This window comes from Antedon mediterranea, chromosome 8, assembly GCF_964355755.1.
Source record: "Antedon mediterranea chromosome 8, ecAntMedi1.1, whole genome shotgun sequence".
Taxonomy (NCBI): Eukaryota; Metazoa; Echinodermata; class Crinoidea; order Comatulida; family Antedonidae; genus Antedon; species Antedon mediterranea.
Window position 1 is genome coordinate 3,033,199 of NC_092677.1, and position 19,539 is coordinate 3,052,737.

The 19,539-nt window shown below is 36.0% G+C and overlaps 2 protein-coding genes across 2 annotated transcripts; one reads left to right on the top strand and one right to left on the bottom strand.

The window, feature by feature from the left end:
• Positions 1-6,438: 6,438 nt before the first annotated feature.
• Positions 6,439-11,553, bottom strand: LOC140056243 (transmembrane protein 64-like). Its single transcript, XM_072101542.1, has 4 exons — positions 11,380-11,553; positions 9,409-9,954; positions 8,881-9,039; positions 6,439-8,636 (listed from the first exon to the last, which is right to left on the bottom strand). Exons 2-4 carry the CDS (start codon positions 9,931-9,933, stop codon positions 8,400-8,402), a joined length of 921 nt encoding a protein of 306 aa, XP_071957643.1. The 5' UTR covers positions 9,934-9,954; positions 11,380-11,553; the 3' UTR covers positions 6,439-8,399.
• A 2,519-nt stretch (positions 11,554-14,072) lies between these two features.
• On the top strand, positions 14,073-19,376 carry LOC140056891 (carbohydrate sulfotransferase 9-like). Its single transcript, XM_072102409.1, has 4 exons — positions 14,073-14,193; positions 17,621-17,664; positions 17,914-17,946; positions 18,053-19,376. The coding sequence occupies exons 1-4, from the start codon at positions 14,109-14,111 to the stop codon at positions 18,860-18,862; spliced, it is 972 nt and encodes a 323-aa protein (XP_071958510.1). The 5' UTR covers positions 14,073-14,108; the 3' UTR covers positions 18,863-19,376.
• Positions 19,377-19,539: the final 163 nt, after the last annotated feature.

The window sequence follows — 19,539 nt, forward strand, 5'->3', positions numbered from 1 at the left end:
TTGAAATCGTGTTATCATACACAATTGTGTAAATAAACCCTATTGTTCAATTAAAACACAATTTTGCCTGATTTCAAAAGCGTACGTATTGATTTCAACCCAACCCCAATAATATATTACATTCACTGTCAAGAGTACAATAACTATAACAACAACTGATTAACCATTCAAATAGTTGTTACTGTGCCTCTACCTAGCACACCTCACAGTACTGTACTCTTATACCAAATACAAGCCTGTAGCCTTTCATTTTACAGATTGTTCTTTTTTCTGTGTAAGCAACTGAAGGAAAGATTTAGGCCTAGATGAAAATAATTTGGCGACTGGCTATAGCCTGGGTGCAGTACAAATTTTGCGGGAAAAAAGTATAGGAAAATTTTTTTCTTTTTTTTCTGATAGAGTATACCATATAGAATGTCAGAAAAAAAATCCCCATCCCAGGGTCTTGGGGAAAATTTTTTACGGCACTTTTAAATTTTGGCCTATATAACACACACAAATGCCTATTAACACCATTACGCGGACCAGGCTACGTTAGCGTTACGGTTAGGCAATTTGGTTTTGACAAGCAATTACTGTCAGTGCTTTGTAAGTTATTGTGATTTTATTGCCCTGGAGTGTCATTTAACTACAAGTCCTGCCCACTGGAGGTTGGTCTAACCTGAGATGATTCGCATGGAAGAGCTTGAGTCATCCTCTTAAATTTGGCCTTGATGACCTTTGCGCAGGCTACCTAGAATTCTCAAGGGCCATTAAATATTCAGTTTCAACTTTTAGATTTTATGTGGTTTGAGACTTTGTTGAGCATTTTTAAAAATGTGTATAGGACTACTACAGTACATAATATTAATATTTAATCAAAGATAATAAAAATAATGCAATATACATTGAGATATAAATGATGTAAAATAAACCATAAAGATTAATACAATAAACTACAAATAGCCAATTTTTAAGTTTTAATGGAAAAAAATGATTGACAATTATGAATATGAATGAATATGTTATTAATTTAAATAACCAATTTAAATTAATACACATTAAAAAGTGTTATCATCATGTAAATAATTATCTTAAATTAAAAATGAAAGATATATTTAGGTTAACAAATTGAATATACTGTAATATGTTTCCTTTTTTCTTATTACTCTTGAAAAGTAATGTTATCTAGCTGTTATCTGCCAGAGTCACATGTTCTGACCCTTTCCTTCATTTGTTTAGCTCTGTTGATGAATACTCCGGACCGATACTTTTTTCGTAAAATGCTACAAATAAGTGTGTATGTTTTTTACCCTGCCACTGTTTTAGTACAACACAATTTTGTGTACTCTGCCACTGTTTTGTATCCCTGCCACCGTTTTTGTATCCCTGCAATCTTCTTTTTTTTCCAGAAACTTTGTATACAACACAAGTTTTTGTATCCTAGACCACTGCTTGGTCGTACCGTCTCTGTTTTTGTACCTGACACTGTTTTGTTCCCTGCCACTGTTCTTGTACCCTGCCACCGTTTTTGTACCCTGCTACTGTTTTTGTACCATGCCCCAGTTTTTGTACCCTGTCTCTGTTTTTGTACCCTGACACCGTTTTTGTTCCCTGCGACTGTTTTTGTACCCTGCTACTGTTTTTGTACCCTGCCACTGTTTTGTACCCTGCGACTGTTTTTATAGCCTGCAACCGTTTTTGTACCCTGCCACCGTTTTTGTTTCCCTGCCACCGTTTTTGTACCACTAGCTGTCATCGTCTTTTTTCCCAGACACTTTGTATACAACAAAAGTGTTTGTACCCTAGACCACTGCTTGTCATACCCTGTCTCTGTTTTTGTACCCTGCAACTGTTTTTGTACCCAGCTGCCATCGATTTTGTACCCTGCCACCGTTTTTGTACCCTGCCACTGTTTTTGTACCCATCTGCCATCGTTTTTGTACCCTGCCACTGTTTGTGTACCTTGCCACTGTTTATGTACCCTGCGACTGTTTTTGTACCCAGCTGCCATCGTTTTTGTACCCTGCCATCGTTTTTGTATATACCCTGCCACCGTTTTTGTACCCTGCCACTGTTTTTGTACCCAGCTGCCATCGTTTTTGTACCCTTCCACCAGGGGCTTCCAGCCTTTAAAACACTGCCTGACATACATACATCATTTTGTGAAAGATATACTTTCCCATTAAATTTAATAAATGGAATATCACAACCACTAAGTATTTATTCCTGTATAAGGTCAGCAATCAGATTTCCCGCGAACTATTGTATAAAATCAGTGACACTGTTTTTGTACCCTGCTACCGTTTTTGTACCCTGCCACCGTTTTTGTACCCTGCCACTGTTTTTGTACCCAGCTGTCATCGTTTTTGTACCCTGCCACCGTTTTTGTATCCTGCCACTGTTTTTGTACTCTGCCACTGTTTTTGTATCCTGCCACTGTTTTTGTACCCTGCCACTGTTTTTGTACCCAGCTGCTATCGTTTTTGTACCCTGCCACCGTTTTTGTACCCTCCACTGTTTTTGTGCCCTGCTCATTTTTTTGTACCCAACTGCCATCGTTTTTGTACCCTGCCACCGTTTTTGTACCCTGCCACTATTTTTGTACCCTGCCACTGATTTTGTACCCATCTGCCATCGTTTTTGTACCCTGCCACCCTTTTTGTACCTTGCCACTGTTTTTGTACCCATCTGCCATCGTTGTTGTACCCTGCCACCGTTTTTGTACCCTGCCACTGTTTTTGTACCCTTCTACTGTTTTTGTACCCAGCTGCCATCTATTTTGTACCCTGTCACCGTTTTTGTACCCTGCCACTGTTTTTGTACCCTGCTACTGTTTTTGTACCCTGCTACTGATTTTGTACCCAGCTGCCATCGACTTTGTACCCTGCCACCGTGTTTGTACCCTGCCACTGTTTTTGTACCACCCTGCTACCGTTTTTGTACCCTGTCACTGTTTGTGTACTCTGCCACTGTTTTTGTACCCTGCCACTGTTTTTATACCCTACCACCGTTTTTGTACCCAGTCAATGTTTTTGTACAAAACAATTTTTTTTACAAATGTTTTGTACCCAGAAACTGTTTTTGTATCCTGCTACTGTTTTTCCTGTCATTGTATGTTGTCATCGTTTTATAACAATTTTATACAATGTAAAATAGAACAAAATATGTGATAATTGCAAATAAATATAATTTCAATTTCAATTTTATTTTATTTATTTTATTTCCACAATATAATAACATACATACAGGATAATAAATGCAATGAAGTAATCATGTGGGGAGAGAGTCATAATAAGTCAGTCAGTAAGTTTCACCCACCCCGAAATATAACATTAAATACGAATACGAAAAATAAAAAAATATGTATACATAAACTAATAATAAATAAAAGAAAACAAAGCTACAATTTATTGCTCCCCTTTTTTAAAAATCCATTCTGAAAAACGTATGACTTTTAATTATTCATGATCTAACGTTATTACATAAAAGGTGGTGGCCAAGCTAGCTCTGCAGGTGACGGCCGCCGCATGCAGTTTCCCGTATTCTTATGTTGTTCGTTTTGGTAAATATGCGGCTGCACATGTATCCAAACGCGTAAATATTGCTGTGCTCTGATGGTGCTTCGACACCAGAAATTGACACCAGAAATTACTTCTGGTGCAGTCCATGGAAAGCATTTCTTCCACCTAATCTTCTCCGATGACAACTTTAAAGGAGTACTCCATCCGGTCCGAAACGCCTTGCCATACTCTATTGTTACAGGTATAAATTAATTTTACCATCAATCATGAAGCACGTACCACGTTATTACCTGTAAGAGAAAAGACAATTGGGAAAATGAGAAAATAACTGTAAAATAATCACTGAATTGTGTATGGTATAATTGAATTTAATGTATGATAATGAAAAATTAGTGGCTTAATAAAAAAAAATTACGCATAGGCCTATAACAGAATCTTACTATTGATATCATTATGGACATAATCCTGAGTTGTGGAAATTAGGATATTTTATACGAATATATATTAGGCCTACTGATATACTGTAAATAAGACCTCTTTAGTCCTACTTCACACATTTACGTAGATCTATCTGATAAGAATTTGTTAATTATTTTATTTTTATCGGCACTGTTGATTTCTACCTACCATGCAAACGCATGCAGCAAGTCAGATTTTCCTCCACAATGAATCTTCCGAGAAAGATCTTTTATTGATTTTCGATGCGCTTCCATTCAATTTTAAAATCGCTTTGAGGCCTGCCGCCTCAATCCATCAAGAGGAATGGCGGGGGATATTTGAACTCCATGGTATATCTGGCTTAGGCCTAACCCTTTTGCGATTAATTCTTTCTAATAGTTCTGTTGTACATTTTCTTCCAGGTAATTTCAACCACGGGCTCGTCGTTTATATTATCAAGTAGACGGTCATTGATGACCGAGTCTACGCATTTATCTCGTATAAAATCGCGTAGAGTTATCAAATTTAAATTGTGTTCATTTGTATCAATTATGTATGTTTGTTGCTGCTGTACATATTGTCTACAAGATGTCCACCACCCAACAACAGGTGAATAAAACATGAAACACTAATATGCTTTCGTGATACATTTATAGCACTGTTCGGAAGTACTCATGATTGACTATCAATCCATTTTGTTCCCAAAATCGACCAAAGGGCTTCCATGGCCTTTAAAATGCTGCCTGATGACATACGAAGATATTTTAAGTCATTTTGTGAAATATATATACTGTACTTTCCCATTAAATTTAATAAATTGAATATCACACGGCCATCCCAATTCCCTAGCAAAACTATTGTTCATGTTTAAAAGTATTTATTTAATGTGTCTGTAGTTCTAGTTAAATTCCTTTGCTTTGCATAAAGCAGCATTGAGAAATATTTAGATTAGATTATAAACAACCACTAAAGTATTTATTCCTGTATAAGGTCAGAAATCAAATTTCCCGCAAACTATTGTATAAAATCAGTGACCTATCTAATAGTAAATTGATTGGTTAATACCCAGTCAGTGAGGACCTGATTGACAAGCAGTGCCTGTTTGCTATTGGTCATTGGTAAGAGGAAGTTGAAAATGGACAACAAGTTATTCTTAACACTTGCAGTCTTAAATAAACACGCTGGCATTTTTATTACACCACAGAGTATTATTCCTGTCAACTTATACCACAATTGACATGTTGAGGGGATAGGTCATCCACTGATTCAGTGGATGCCAAACGTAACGCTAAAGTAGCCTGGTCCGCGTAATGACACACAAATACCTATATATAGGGGATAGGGAAAACCAATTCACGTTTTTTTTAACTTGGAGTTGTGTTATGATTATTAAAATTAGCTGAGGCTTACTTTAATAACTACTTCTCATAGTAGTTGATAAATCGAGTCCATAACAATGACATCATCATGCCAGAATCCAATATGGCGTCCAATTTGGCGGAAAAAACAGGGTATTGCTGAACCCCCGCAAACCCCTGGAAACCTCCAAAATAACATAGCAAACCCCCACCGAACCAACATAAAAGTGATTGAATCATGTAGTGTACGACCCACTGGGTATATCCATGAAAAAAAAAATTAAATTTCTACTGTTAACTACTTATTTTTGGGGCAAAACATCATTTTTTGGTCAAAAATGATTGCTAAACCCTGCAAACCTCCAAAAAAACATAGCAAGCCCCACCGAACCAACATAATAAAAGTGATTGAATCATGTAGTGTACGACCCACTGGGTATATCCATGTTTTAAAAAAATAAAATTTCTACTGTTAACTACTTATTTTTGGGGTAAAACATCATTTTCTGGTAAAAAATGATTGCTAATTTTTAACCAAAAAATGACGTTTTATCCCAAAAATAAGTAGTTAACAGTAGAAATTTTAATTTTTTTTTACATGGACATACCCAGTGTGGTGTACACTCCATGATTCAATCACTTTTATGTCGGTTCGGTGGGGTTTTCTATGTTTTTTTGGAGGTTTCCAGGGGTTTGCGGGGGTTTAGCAATACCCTGTTTTTCCCGCCAAATCGGACGCCATATTGGATTCTGGCATGATGATGTCATCGTATCGACTTGATTCATCAACTACTATGAGAAGTAGTTATTAAAGTAAGCCTCTACTAATTTTAATCATTAAAACACAACTGCAAGTAACAAAAACTGTTAATTGATTTTCCCTATCCCCTATATATAGGTATTTGTGTATGTTAATGGGAATTTGTGTGTGTTATATAGGCCAAAATTTAAAAGTGCCATAAAAAATTTTCCCCAAGACCCTGGGATGGGGATTTTTTTTCTGACATTCTATATGGTATACTCTATTAGAAAAACAAAAAAAAAATTTTCCTATACTTTTTTCCCGCAAATGTGTATAATAATTGTTCTGCACCCAGGCTACTAGGTAACATTGGCCAAAACATTTTCATGAGTATTTACTAGCACTTTCACAGCTGATCCCTTCAGTTCAGGAAAAAGGTGGGGGGGGGGGGAATCTTCGAACCTTCCTGGCTACAGGCTTAATGTAAATATGTTTTCATGCTAATATTCATCTAACAAAAATAAAATTTTTTTTTTAGTTTTAAAAACGTTATTTGATCAATATTAAAAGTTTTAAAACATTCCATTATGTACTATAAGAAGTATATGATTCGATACACAGATAAATATTGAAAATAATGTTTTCATTTAAACATATTTGTTCTTCATTGCTCAAGTCTATCCTGTTTTAATTTACTAATAACAATCATTTAACTTGAATAACTTTCTCTCTGTTAACAGCAAGTTTTTGGTGCGGGACAGTAAATGAAGTCCAATATACGTATTTGGAACTGGCCGGAATATACGTTCCACTCGAGTGACGTAACGCACAGGGCAAAGGCCCCTGGTTTACCACTCCTAAGGGGCTCTCCAACGCTGGTTAATTGCATTCAAGCCGCTCATGCTCCGAGGCCCCTGGGTTTAGCCAGTGAGCGCTCATATCCATTACGCCACTGTTCCACTTGTTACAGTCTGTTAACTACGTAACTGTCTACCATCCCAAAACGAAATCTCGCTGTTACTTTAAAAATGTCATCGTACGTCACTACGATTCATTTTTCATTTTCAAATTGGTTTAATGGATGTTAAACTTCTTTTCATTTTAATATATTTACTGACGCCTAAACTAAAATACTGTAACATTTATTTAATTGAGGTATATCAAAAAGTATGATCAAAATAAATATATACAGTTATTTTAAATTGAAACATACAAAGCTAACTAATTATTACTATCAAATCGGAGGCCTGAAATTGCCTCATGTACAGTTATAATAGTCAATAAATGCTTTAGAAAGTCAATTCAATATTCAATTCGAAATCAATTTCGTGTTGACCAGGCAGTAACAACAAACTGCTAACTATAAGTCGGTTTTCGGGTCGGCGACGAGTTGCGTTGAGTTACCAGATGTAATCAGGGTTTACTTTGTGGTAGATCACTGAAGTTGAACTGTAAAATATTCGACCGATCATCATTACAGTTATTTATTCTCAACTCACAATTTGAAAATTTAGTTCAACATCTGCTGGAAAACGGGCTTTAAAGATATTCTGTATTTATGGCAAGCAAAACCTATACAGTTGCATTGTAAATTGATTTTCGTATAAATAACATTTTCTGAATGCCATATTCTAAAATAACTTTGATTACTGGTAGAAAAAGTCTTAGAAATTCTATGAGGATCCCGATCAGGGGCGGAATTAGGGGTGAGCGCTTTCCCATCCTTTTTGACGGCTAAAAGGAAATTGTGAACTACTTTTTGATATCTACTACCACTGTATTATTTTATGTTAGCAGCACTGTGCTGACAAATCCAGGATCAGCCCCTGTCTACCAAGGTAGGCCAACACCCTGGTGTGGTCTGAATACTATACATTGTACAGACATACACAATTATTTGGTATTAATTAAGAACACTTATTTTTAATTGAATACAGTATAATTCATAATTTAGTCACAGCCTGCTATGTTTTAATGCATATTCATGATTTACCATTACAATGGTATGTGGTCATGGCATAACTATATCCTATTGGTTGTTTTTATACCATTGTCATGCATATTCATGATTCACCATTGTGGTCATGGCATAACTATATCCTATTGGTTGTTTTTATACCATTGTCATGCATATTCATGATTCACCATTGTGGTCATGGCATAACTATATCCTATTGGTTGTTTTTATACCATTGTCATGCATATTCATGATTCACCATTGTGGTCATGGCATAACTATATCCCATTGGTTGTTTTCATACCATTGTCATGCATATTCATGATTTACCATTGTGGTCATGGCATAACTACTGTATATCCTATTGGTTGTTTTTATACCATTGTCAATGTCATGCATATTCATGATTTTCCATTACAATGGGCGTGGCCATTTAACACTACTTCATTTTCATTCATGATTTTTGTTGTGTCTATTTCTAACTCCTCCTCTACTATAATCATTGGAAGCGTTTCATCCTTCCTTTCTGATTGGATGCCTTCTTCAAGTAATAGATTCTTGTTATCCCCTATTGTCTTATTTAACTGCATCTTTGCTTGCTGGAGAATGTAAAACGTGAGAATTATACTAACAAAAACCTGTAAAAAATAAAGAAAATTTGTTTAAAAAAGTATTTTTGTTAAGTTGCAACACGAAAACCGATATATGTCCTTTAAAACACTAATAAAATTAACTCTATGAAAATCACAAACTCTCCCAAAACCAGACTTTTCTTAAGGTCAAAAACGTCCCAAATATTTTTTTTTTACCAAACAACCCATTTAAACTACCATAATTTCTAGAAAAGCCCAATCCAAGTGTATCCAACGTAGTGCTATTCACCTGTACGAATACAATGCAGTAGCCCATTGTTGAACTGTTTTGTTGCGTAAGATCATCAAGTGAACGTAGAGTGGATCCAACGTAAGAGTTTAGTAGCTGCGTTGGCAGAAGACCTAGAGTAGACGCTACCATAAATGTCATCGCTGGTACATTCGTTACCTTCACAATACAAATAGATATTAATATGGTTTTCTGCCTAAAGCTCTGTCTACACTATCAAACTTTTTGCGACAAAAAAATGATGTGCCCATATATGGACATGATGATGTCATATTACTACCATATTTGAGCTCATCACATTTTTTTTGTCAAACTATTAGACAGATCTTTATGGTTGTCAATGTCATGTCCCAAATTTAATTGGCAGAACATTTTGTTTAACATTTTAATAAACAATCTTTAAATATTATGATAATAATAATAATTTATTTTTGAAGTAATAAGACTCTTAAAGTACTAGCTGAGAATTCTTTTCCAATTAGTACTTAATTTCCTTTAAGGAAATGAGGAAATTTATTTTTTACTCACAGCAAAAAGCCCGTTCTGAACACCAAACGGTAGAGGGCTCATACGTGTCAACGCAATCACTTTAAATCCATTCGGTCCTTCCACCACCGTCATTATAGCTTTCATATAATCCCCCTGAATCTTGGAATGCATCCACGACGAACACATCTTGCGACAAATGAAGAACGCGAGAATTGATCCCTGAAGCACACAAACTGCGGTAACGCCGCTTCCTAATAAAAATCCGTACCGATACCCAGCGGCTACGTTTATAAATATATATCCCCACATCAACGGGAACGAGACTAAAACAAATGTTACTAAAAATATCAAATAGCCTTCCAATTCGTTTCCTATTAGTAAAAATCCAGTTATTTTTAACATATATTTTTTGAATAGTAAAAAAAGTCCAAAGCATAAAAGCGTGAGGGCGCCATAAGTTACAAATCTTCTGTACGAGCACTCCTGACAAAGGCGACGACAATGATCGCAGACGGCTTCGGTTATCTTTTGGTTCCAAACGCACAATGATTCGAACCAACCCATGGTGGCAGTACGTGCTCAAACCTGTTAATAGATAAAAGGTAGAGCTCAGTGAAACATTATATCAGATTAACCAGAATGTTTTTCTTAATTGAAGTAGTAGTAGTAGTAGTACTGTCAACTGTGTAACATGTCTGGTATTCAGAATGTGTTTTTAATGGTAAAAATTAATTTGGGACCTTTTAAACCCTTATAAAAAGTCTGGTTTTGGGAGAGTTTTCGGTTTTCAGAGAGGCTGGTATTGGGATAGCTGACTGTATTATTAGTAAGTAGCATGGCATTTTGGTTTGGGGTAATACAGTAGGTGAGGTCACTTTATAGCCTAAATTTGTTCTTACCAGCTCTTCTTATAAACAGTGTTTGGAAATCTTGTCACTCCCCTTTATAAAAATGTCCTATGTCTTCTGTACACAAACATACATACGTACATAGAGTTAATAGTACAACTACATTTAATATAACTTTCAATTTGCAACTTTAACTATTGCATAATGCCACAAGGACCCTGATATTTGAACTGTGTCAGGTTGATTATACAGATTTAAGATAACAGAACAAAGGTGCACTACCAGTAAAACTCAATGAAATTACAGTACAAAATTAACAATTATAATGACTGTAGGAAATTAAAGACAGATGACACATATTTAGCCAGTTTTTTTATTTCTCTTTGGTTTGTTACGTTGTTGTTGTAAGATGTAGCTTTTGAAATCGGTCGCGATAAAACTTTCATTTTTGCCTACAAAGGTTTAGGTCGGCTTTACTCTCACCATGTTGCCTAAAATGTTTTTTTGGGTGAGTGAAGTAAAGTATGTTATTATTTAGCTAGCGATGATGAACACAAAATACCAGAAAATGATTTTATTGCGACCAAATTCCAAAAACAGAATAACACACGATCAAATACAAACACAATATATATTGGTCTTTATTTGATCTCAACATAAGATATATATATACTGTGTATGTAATCATAATATAAAAACCCTTCAGTTCAGGGTGAAGGGGTGTGGGATAATCTAAATAAATTCATGTAGGCCTGGGCCTTACCCTAGATAAACAAAAAGAATTACTAAAGAAGTAGGTATTATTAGACCCCTACTAGGCTAGCCTAGGTAGTAGTTTAGGCCATATAACTAGTAGTAGGCCTAGTGTAGGACCCAGCCCAAGTTAGACTGGCCTAGGTCTAGTGGTACTAGCCTAGGCCTAGTAGGACTAGGCCTGAAGTAGTAGTAGTAGTTAGAGGCCTATATAACTATCCTAGGGCCAGACCTAGCCCTCCTCTAACTACTAGTTAGAGGAGCCGTCCTTGCTTAGCCTAGCTAGCTAGGCCCCTAGTTAAACGTTAAACTAGCCTAGGCCTACCTAGTACCTAGTTAGGCCTAGCTTTAGTAGTAGCTAGCTGTTTAAATACAATGTTCGCCTTAAAACGCCAATAAGCTCACTTACAATACTTTCAATCGAATCACAAAATACTATACACATGCTTAGTCATGTCAGCCACGTCCTTTTTGCGGTACAACGTACATTTCCTAACAATAAATGTGAAGAAATACAATCATCTGATTACAATATCCCTTTTGATGTGTGTGGGGTCACCGTTGTATTTTGTGGGCTTGGACTTTCACAACGTCAAGTGTGACTCATCGTCAAGGGATTTCTTGTGTAAAACCGTACCACAGCGCATCACTCTGTGCATATCCTTGACTCACCTTGACAAGAGCTTACATGTCGCCCTCTATATTATGAATATGATTTGATTTGAATTTATTAGGAAAATCATCATAAAAAATACATATACAAAGTGATTACGGAAATAATACATTTATAAAAGATTTTCCAGGATAGCCCAAAAAGCTTATTAGCTTATTTCCATTGGGATTAATGAATTCATTAATTTTATCACGAGCGCAAGCGATTACTTTTTTTTCGTAGTAGGCTACTTAGGCCTATGTATACCTTATTTACGATCGCGTGTGTTAGTTACTTGGCAAAAAGAATTTTGCCAAGTAGGCCTATAGTATTTACTTTGTTTGTTTGTTTGTTTGTTTGTATGTAATGTATGTATGTATGTATGTTTGTTTGTTTGTTAGCACGATAGCGCCTACAGTTTTCAAGTTATCTTTCTGAATTTTTGGTGTAGATAGGTAGGCCTATATACTTTCAGACCATGCCTATTGAAAATCAACAAAATTGGTTTATTAATAACTTCACAAATAACAAAAATGATATTATTTTCAGACCGGCTAGTGTTAAAAGATAGGAGACAATTTTCAAAACCCGGTGTGAGCAGTCTCAAAGTAACACGTAAACTGAAATTACATTTTCTCGAGAACTACTAGTCCAAAAAAACCTCATTTTTGGACAAGAGGCAAGGGTTATAAGTTGTGATTTGTAATTTTAAAACAAAAGTTGATTTAATGTACCGGCTTTTTCATACGAGTAGTTTTAAAAACCTATTTCTTTTCAAATTCACCCGTTTGTTTTTGGCGTTGCTGTTCTATTGTTATTCAAATTAAACTATTGTTAGTTGATAATTAGTTTTGTTAGTACCGGCGTGTGTCCTGCCTTATTTCATTCTGTACATAGCTATACTTACAGAACATGCCTATTGATTTTCAGGAAAATTGATATATTGGTCATGTCACAAAAGCTTATCTTCCGTACGATATATTAAATAGCACGCATTCTGTCTTCTGTTAACATGGACATAATTATTCTTTGATATGGACCAAAACATTAGTCGACTGGTCAAGCGGTTAAGCTCACTACATGGGTTAAGGCAGAGGCGCCGCAAATCGGCACAGCTTCAAGACACTCCTCCTCGATCATTATTCTGGTCAATCTTGATTTTAGAAAGGTCATTGTTGCAATGCCGGAATTGTTTGTATCCAAAAATTATTAACCCCCAGTAATATTTTAACCATGTAAAGCTAATACCTAAAGCAAAAAAATGTATCTTTCAACATGCTCCGAGTCAGTGGATATATTTTGCCAAGTACTTCACTCAGTTTCTGAGTGCTTTCATTTGTTCGTTAGCAGGATTACTCAAAAAGTAATTACAAGATCTTTACCAAAATGAATATACAGATAGATATGTGGTCAAGGACCATTCCATTAAATTTTGGGACCATTAGGGATCATGGTCCCAATTCTGAACCACTTTTTAGTATACTTTTCAGACCTGCTAGTGTTAAAAGATAGGACAGAATTTTTCAAAAGCCGGCTGAAATTGCATTTTCTCGAGAACTACTTGACCAAAAAACTTCATTTTTGTACAAGAGGCAAGAGTTATAATTGGTGATTTGTAATTTTAAAACATAGTTTGATTTAATGTGCACCTTTTTTGATGCGAGTAGTTTACAAAACCTATTTCTTTTCAAATTCACTCGTTTGATTTTCGCGTTGCTGTTCTATTGTTAGTCAACTGAGGCTATTGTTAATTGAAAGGCTTGTTACATAACCATTACACCAAACTCGCATACACATGCTTGTAGTGAAATTAGCCTAAATCACAAACAGCATTAAGACACACACAAATATATATATTTTTTCCGGAGAAATCTTATGTAGGAGAATTTTACAGTAGGCGGAGGTATGCACTCTCGGAGTGGCTTTCTAGTTCTTTTTGTATTGTAAATGTGTTTTAAAAACGCGTGCCGCTGTTAAAAGCATATGTTCAATAAATAAATAAATACAATAAAGTACATTTTAATTTGACGAGAGACTCTCCACCACTATTTATTGGTTGATTAGACTTATCGTTTTTGTTACTATAAAAATGAAACGATAGTTGAATAATTGGTGGTCCTTTAATAGATAATTTATTGGGTGTTAATTGGTCTAAAACACTAACAGAACAGGAAAATCCGACATTTTGTTTTTCCGTTTTACAAAGTTTAACTGGAATGAAACATCTGCAGTAACCTATTTCATGGTTGTATTTGTCTAATCATGCATACAGTTGTATTATTATTTTTATACCTCGTGTTTGCATCCGTAATCAGTTACCCTTTTGTTTTTGCCATTCTGATGATCTGTAGTCGTGAAATTCAACACTACACCGGGTCGGATTAGCGCAACGGTGCATATTAATATACCCAATATTTATGAATAACTATCAAATTGTGGGTCATTTTTAATCGAACAAGGTCCAATGTAAAGTGACAGCAGTAGAAATGAGACAGAAAGTATTTGGGGTTCTTTTATTCGTAGTTATAGGTTGTAGTTATATTTACGAATGGAAGATAGGAGGCGTATCTGGTAAGTATGCACGCGCGCGCTTAATAACAAGTTGCAGTGATGCTGGACTAGACTGAAGGTGGTCCTTGTACTCGTTCTTCTAGGCCCAGGCCCTATAAGTTCAAATTTAGTGATCAATATCAAACTATCTTTCTTCTGAACAAGATAAAACAGATTTAAAGACAGTATTTTTAAATAACGGTATTTCTCGACGGGTACACATACAAAAAAACCGATTTTTAAATTCGGTTTTAAAATCTCCATTTTATTTAGGTCTCGATTGTCAAAATAACGTGTTTTTTTAAAAGGTTTACGTGGAGCAATTTTTATCTTTTTTAATTTATGTATGTTGGAAATAAGTTAATGGTCAACTTACTGCTCATGCTCTTCCAACATAATAATGCATTATTTACACATAGTAGGTTGGTTGGTTAATATGTATAATATAAAACAGTTTTATGGTAGGCCTATTATTCGATGTGTAGTTTTTTCGAAAGGTGTTCGGTAGTTGTCTGTGCTCACTTTATCGCCCGTATTCTTAAACCGGACTTTAGTCGTAGTTCGAGCTAAAACTAAAAAAATGACGTCATTTTAATTCATAAACAGAACTTCAACTAAATCACCGACTAAATCAGGTCAACCTCGACTAAATCGAGACGGATTTTGATCGATTTTTTTAGTCCTGGAGAGGGCAGACTAAATGGTCGACTAAATGGTTTTTAAACGATGTTTATAAAAAACGTAACAGTCATTGAGTTGTTATATTGGCCAGATATTGAAGAATGAAATATCTATATTTATATTAGCTTAATTAAATATACATTGGTATAAATTATAATAATGAAAATCATCTTTATTTACAACTGTATACAAATTACATTATTTTCTTCGCGCAAGTCCGACTTGAGCTACGTCACGCCATAGCGACAATGGGAGATGCGGCAATTCACCACGCGATGGAATGTTTAGGGGGCCTAGCGCTTTCTTGTCACGCTATGAAGTGCGTGGTTCGTGGCGATCATACTTTGTTGGGGGCCTAGAAAATATAAAAGTTACCGTACCGCCATGGTTCCTAAATATATTTTTAAGATTTTATTTGTTGTTAATCAAATATACTTCACTGTTAAATTATTACTGATATTGTTCTAATAATTAACGATTAAAATTATTTTTCATGTATATAGTCCTGATGCGTAAAAAGTGTTGTAAGAAATGGAAAGTGATATCAATGCGCAAAATTTCGTCTGCTCCTCAAAATACTCTCTTGTCATTGGCCAATGTTTAGCCTTTGTAACCCAGACGTGTGCAACTCGACTAAAAGCTCGACTTCATTAAGTCGAACTGCAAACTTCGACTACTTCGTTTTTGAATCGAATTTCAAGTAATAGCTCGAACTACGACTTTTCCAAGTCGAACTTCGAACTACCACTAAAGTCCGGTTTAAGAATACGGGCGTATGACCGGCTAGAAAAGTTAACAGAGTTGTTCAATTTGCCGTTAAATACACAGTGAGAATATTTAAACTCTGGTTGTGTCTTACGCCCGTATTCTTAAACCGGACTTTAGTCGTAGTTCGAGCTAAAACTAAAAAAATGACGTCATTTTAATTCATAAACCGAACTTCAACTAAATCACCGACTAAATCAGGCCAACCTCGACTAAATCGAGACGGATTTTGATCGATTTTTTCAGTCCTGGAGGGGGCAGGCTAAATGGTCGACTAAATGGTTTTTAAACGATGTTTATAAAAAACGTAACAGTCATTGAGTTGTTATATTGGACAGATATTGAAGAATGAAATATCTATATTTATATTAGCTTAATTAAATATACATTGGTATAAGTTACAATAATGAAAATCATCTTTATTTACAACTGTATACAAATTACATTATTTTCTTCGCGCAAGTCCAACTTGAACTACGTCACGCCATAGCGACAATGGGAGATGCGGCAATTCACCACGCGATGGAATGTTTAGGGGGCCTAGTGCTTTCTTGCCATGCTATGAAGTGCGTGGTTCATCGCGATCATACTTTGTTGGAGGCCTAGAAAATACCGTACCGCCATGGTTCCTAAATATATTTTGAAGATTTTGTTTGTTGTTAATCAAAAGTACTTCACTGTTAAATTAATACTGATCTTGTTCTAATAATTAACGATTAAAATTATTTTTTATGTATATAGTCCTGATGCGTAAAAAGTTTTGTAAGAAAATGGAAAGTGATATCAATTCGCAAAATTTTGTCTGCTCCTCAAATACTCTCTTGTCATTGGCCAATGTTTAGCCTTTGTTACCCAGACGTGTGCAACTCGACCAAAAGCTCGACTTCATTAAGTCGAACTGCAAACTTCGACTACTTCGAATTTGAAGTAATAGCTCGAACTACGACTTTTTCAAGTCGAACTTCGAACTACGACTAAAGTCCGGTTTAAGAATACGGGCGTTAAAGCCCGGCGCACACTACAGCTTCCGGCTGAGCCAACTGCCACGAGTAACACTTGTCTCACAGTGTGCGCCGGGGATTTCGTGAGGAATCGGCCACGCGTGCCGCTGAGGAATCGAAAATATCTATCGTGTTTAATATTTTTTGGCACGCGTGCCATTTTCCTCAAGTGTGCGCCGAACGTGAGCTTCCTGCTCACTAAAAAATTCCACTGCGCATGACATGTTCTGATTTATTATATTTCAGCGCGTGCTGTATAGCGTAGTAAGTAATTATCCAATCAGAAAATCGCGTACTGAAGGCGTTTAGTGTGCGTCCGATAGAACGCGATCACAATTTGCGGCAAATTTTTTAGTGAGCCAAGTGTTACTCGTGCCAGTTGGCTCAGCCGAAAGCTCTAGTGTGCGCCGGGCTTTAGCAAAGCATCAGACTTATGTGTTGAGTCTCCGCGCGCGCGTGACAATTTCACGCACGTACGTACCAACGAAGTACGCAAATTTATAATTTAATTTCACTCATACTTGTCATATTTATAGCCTGCTAGGCTATAGGCCTATGTCCGTTAAATGGTGTGCTTAATTGGTTATAGACAATGTAATCGCAGCATCTGTTGTTTTTCGATCGAACAATAAGGTTATTTTTAGTAACTGTTGCTTTTCATCAGTTCGTAAATGATCCAACGGGTGACCGTGTTTTTCATTCACGGCTGACTACGGTAAAAGAATACCAAAATCCGAACCATACTTAGACGCAGCGCAAAAACTTAAGGCGCACTTCAAGTAATTTGACCACCTAAAGTCGCGGTTGCTTGCTCACTTAGGCTGACATTTATTTCTTTAAACTTAGTCAAGATAGTATAAGTGAAAACATTATCAAAACACTAATTTTCATATGAACGTACGTGACTGGACTTCACTCTTCAACCGCGCAATTTGAGTAAAACATCTAAAAAATGTCTTTCTAGCACGTTTGGTAATGTGACTTTTGATATTTATTTACAGATTGGATGGTGTACTACCGTAGTCAAATTCAAAACGCAACACGAGTAAGTACAATGACGTCACTGTTTCCCGGTCTTAGCGCGCGAATCGAAAGCGTTGTCCAAATTTACTACTTTTTGTGTGACGCGATAAATTGGTCAACCAATCAGAACTCAGGAATCTTCGAGAGGGAATAACTACTGTGAAACCCATACGTAGTACGGTAATTCCCTTTTAAACGCCGCCTGTCTTTTTCCGACGACTCATGCGCAGTAAAGTAAAATTGAAATTTATATTTTGCTTTTTTTTTACAGGTTGTGAATCAAAGTCGAAATCTTTTCATGGAGGTAAATTAAAATTAATTCAATAATATTTTATCAACAAATAAAAAAAATATCAGCCTATATGTTGTTTCAAATCATGTTCTGTGTTAATTGTCGATTTACATTGTAGGTTCAACAATCAGACGACGATCGGATCCGTCAACGATTCGAAAACCGCCGGAAACACATCAAGGAATTATGTTCGCATGAATTATATCGTGAGGCTCTTTCATTGCAGAATATTTTTGTGGAAGACAAATTTAAAATTATGTACTGCTCAATACCAAAAACAGGCTGCACTAACTGGAAACGGTTGTTTTTAGTTTTACGCGGGTTATTTAGATCGACGAGTGACATCCAACAAACAGCCGTGCATACGCCGAAGTTTCACACAACACTTAAGAGTAAAACGCGGGACGAAATCGCTACCATTTTAAAAACTTATAAGAAGTTTATGATATTAAGGGAACCGTTTTCACGGATTCTCTCAGCATACAGAAATAAATTCGAAGAAAATAACCGTATGTCGATACTTTTAAGAAATAGTTTTGTACCGAAGATCATACGGAAGTACAGGACGAAACCGGAGCAAACAAAAGGAATTAAATCCGTAACATTTCGAGAATTTATAAATTATTTAGCGGATACTAGTAATGGTCTGCTAACTGATCCTGAAGAACATTGGCGGGAAGCTTATCGTCTGTGTTACCCGTGTGAAATAGATTATGATTATTATGGCCATTTTGAAACATTGACAGAAGATTCAACTTATATTATTAAAGCTTTGAACTTAAGTATCGAATATCCTCAGTCAACCAACCCAACAAACAGTTCAGAAACGTCTATTCTTGAGGAATATTACAGCCAGATTAGTTCGGGAGAAATTGAAAAACTTAAAGATCGTTACCGCATTGATATGCTGTTGTTTGATACAGTGTGAACGCCCTACCACCACCCTGCAGTAACCCACACGCCATACCACGCCACCCTCCCCACGGAATGCACACCAACCCCCACACAATCTACTCCTGTCACACCTCCACCAGCGTGAACGCAATACCACCACCCTGCAGTAACCCCACCCCAGCCCCCCCCCCCCACACGCCATACCACGCCACCCTCCCCACAGAATGCACACCATACCCCCACACAATCTACCCCTGTCACACCTCCACCAGCGTGAACGCAATACCACGACCCAGTTCCCCACGTTTGTTTTACTTTTGTAGACGATTGCCTGAAGGACCTATGATCTATATTATTTTGGACAATTTTCGTTTCGCATAAATTGTCAAATACGGCTACAGTTTATTTTATTAGTTTCTTTGTTTTAATATTTATATTTATGGATTAACAAATCTGAATTAAAAGTATGAATGAATGATGAATAAATATGTAGGCTTACTCTACTAAAGAACAAGACAAAATGTGGTTCAGTCATCCGTTTTTAGATATAGGCCTAAAATTATTTAATGATTATTGTTTTGTTTTATCCCAACCTGTTAGTGGAGGTTTTTTTTTTTATCTCTGTTTGATTGTAAATTGAATAAATAAATAAAAAAATGAATAAATGGTTTTTATTATTTGTTTGAGTAAGACAACAGAACAAATTTAATT

Coding starts and splice junctions, on each gene's coding strand:
- LOC140056891 (XM_072102409.1), top strand. CDS start 14,109: ATGAGACAGAAAGTATTTGGGGTTCTTTTATTCGTAGTTATAGGTTGT. Junction 17,665..17,913: donor AAATTCAAAACGCAACACGA/GTAAGTACAATG, acceptor TTTTTTTTACAG/GTTGTGAATCAAAGTCGAAA. Junction 17,947..18,052: donor GTCGAAATCTTTTCATGGAG/GTAAATTAAAAT, acceptor TTTACATTGTAG/GTTCAACAATCAGACGACGA.
- LOC140056243 (XM_072101542.1), bottom strand. CDS start 9,933: ATGGGTTGGTTCGAATCATTGTGCGTTTGGAACCAAAAGATAACCGAA. Junction 9,040..9,408: donor TTCAGAACGGGCTTTTTGCT/GTGAGTAAAAAA, acceptor TGTATTGTGAAG/GTAACGAATGTACCAGCGAT. Junction 8,637..8,880: donor ACTGCATTGTATTCGTACAG/GTGAATAGCACT, acceptor TATTTTTTACAG/GTTTTTGTTAGTATAATTCT.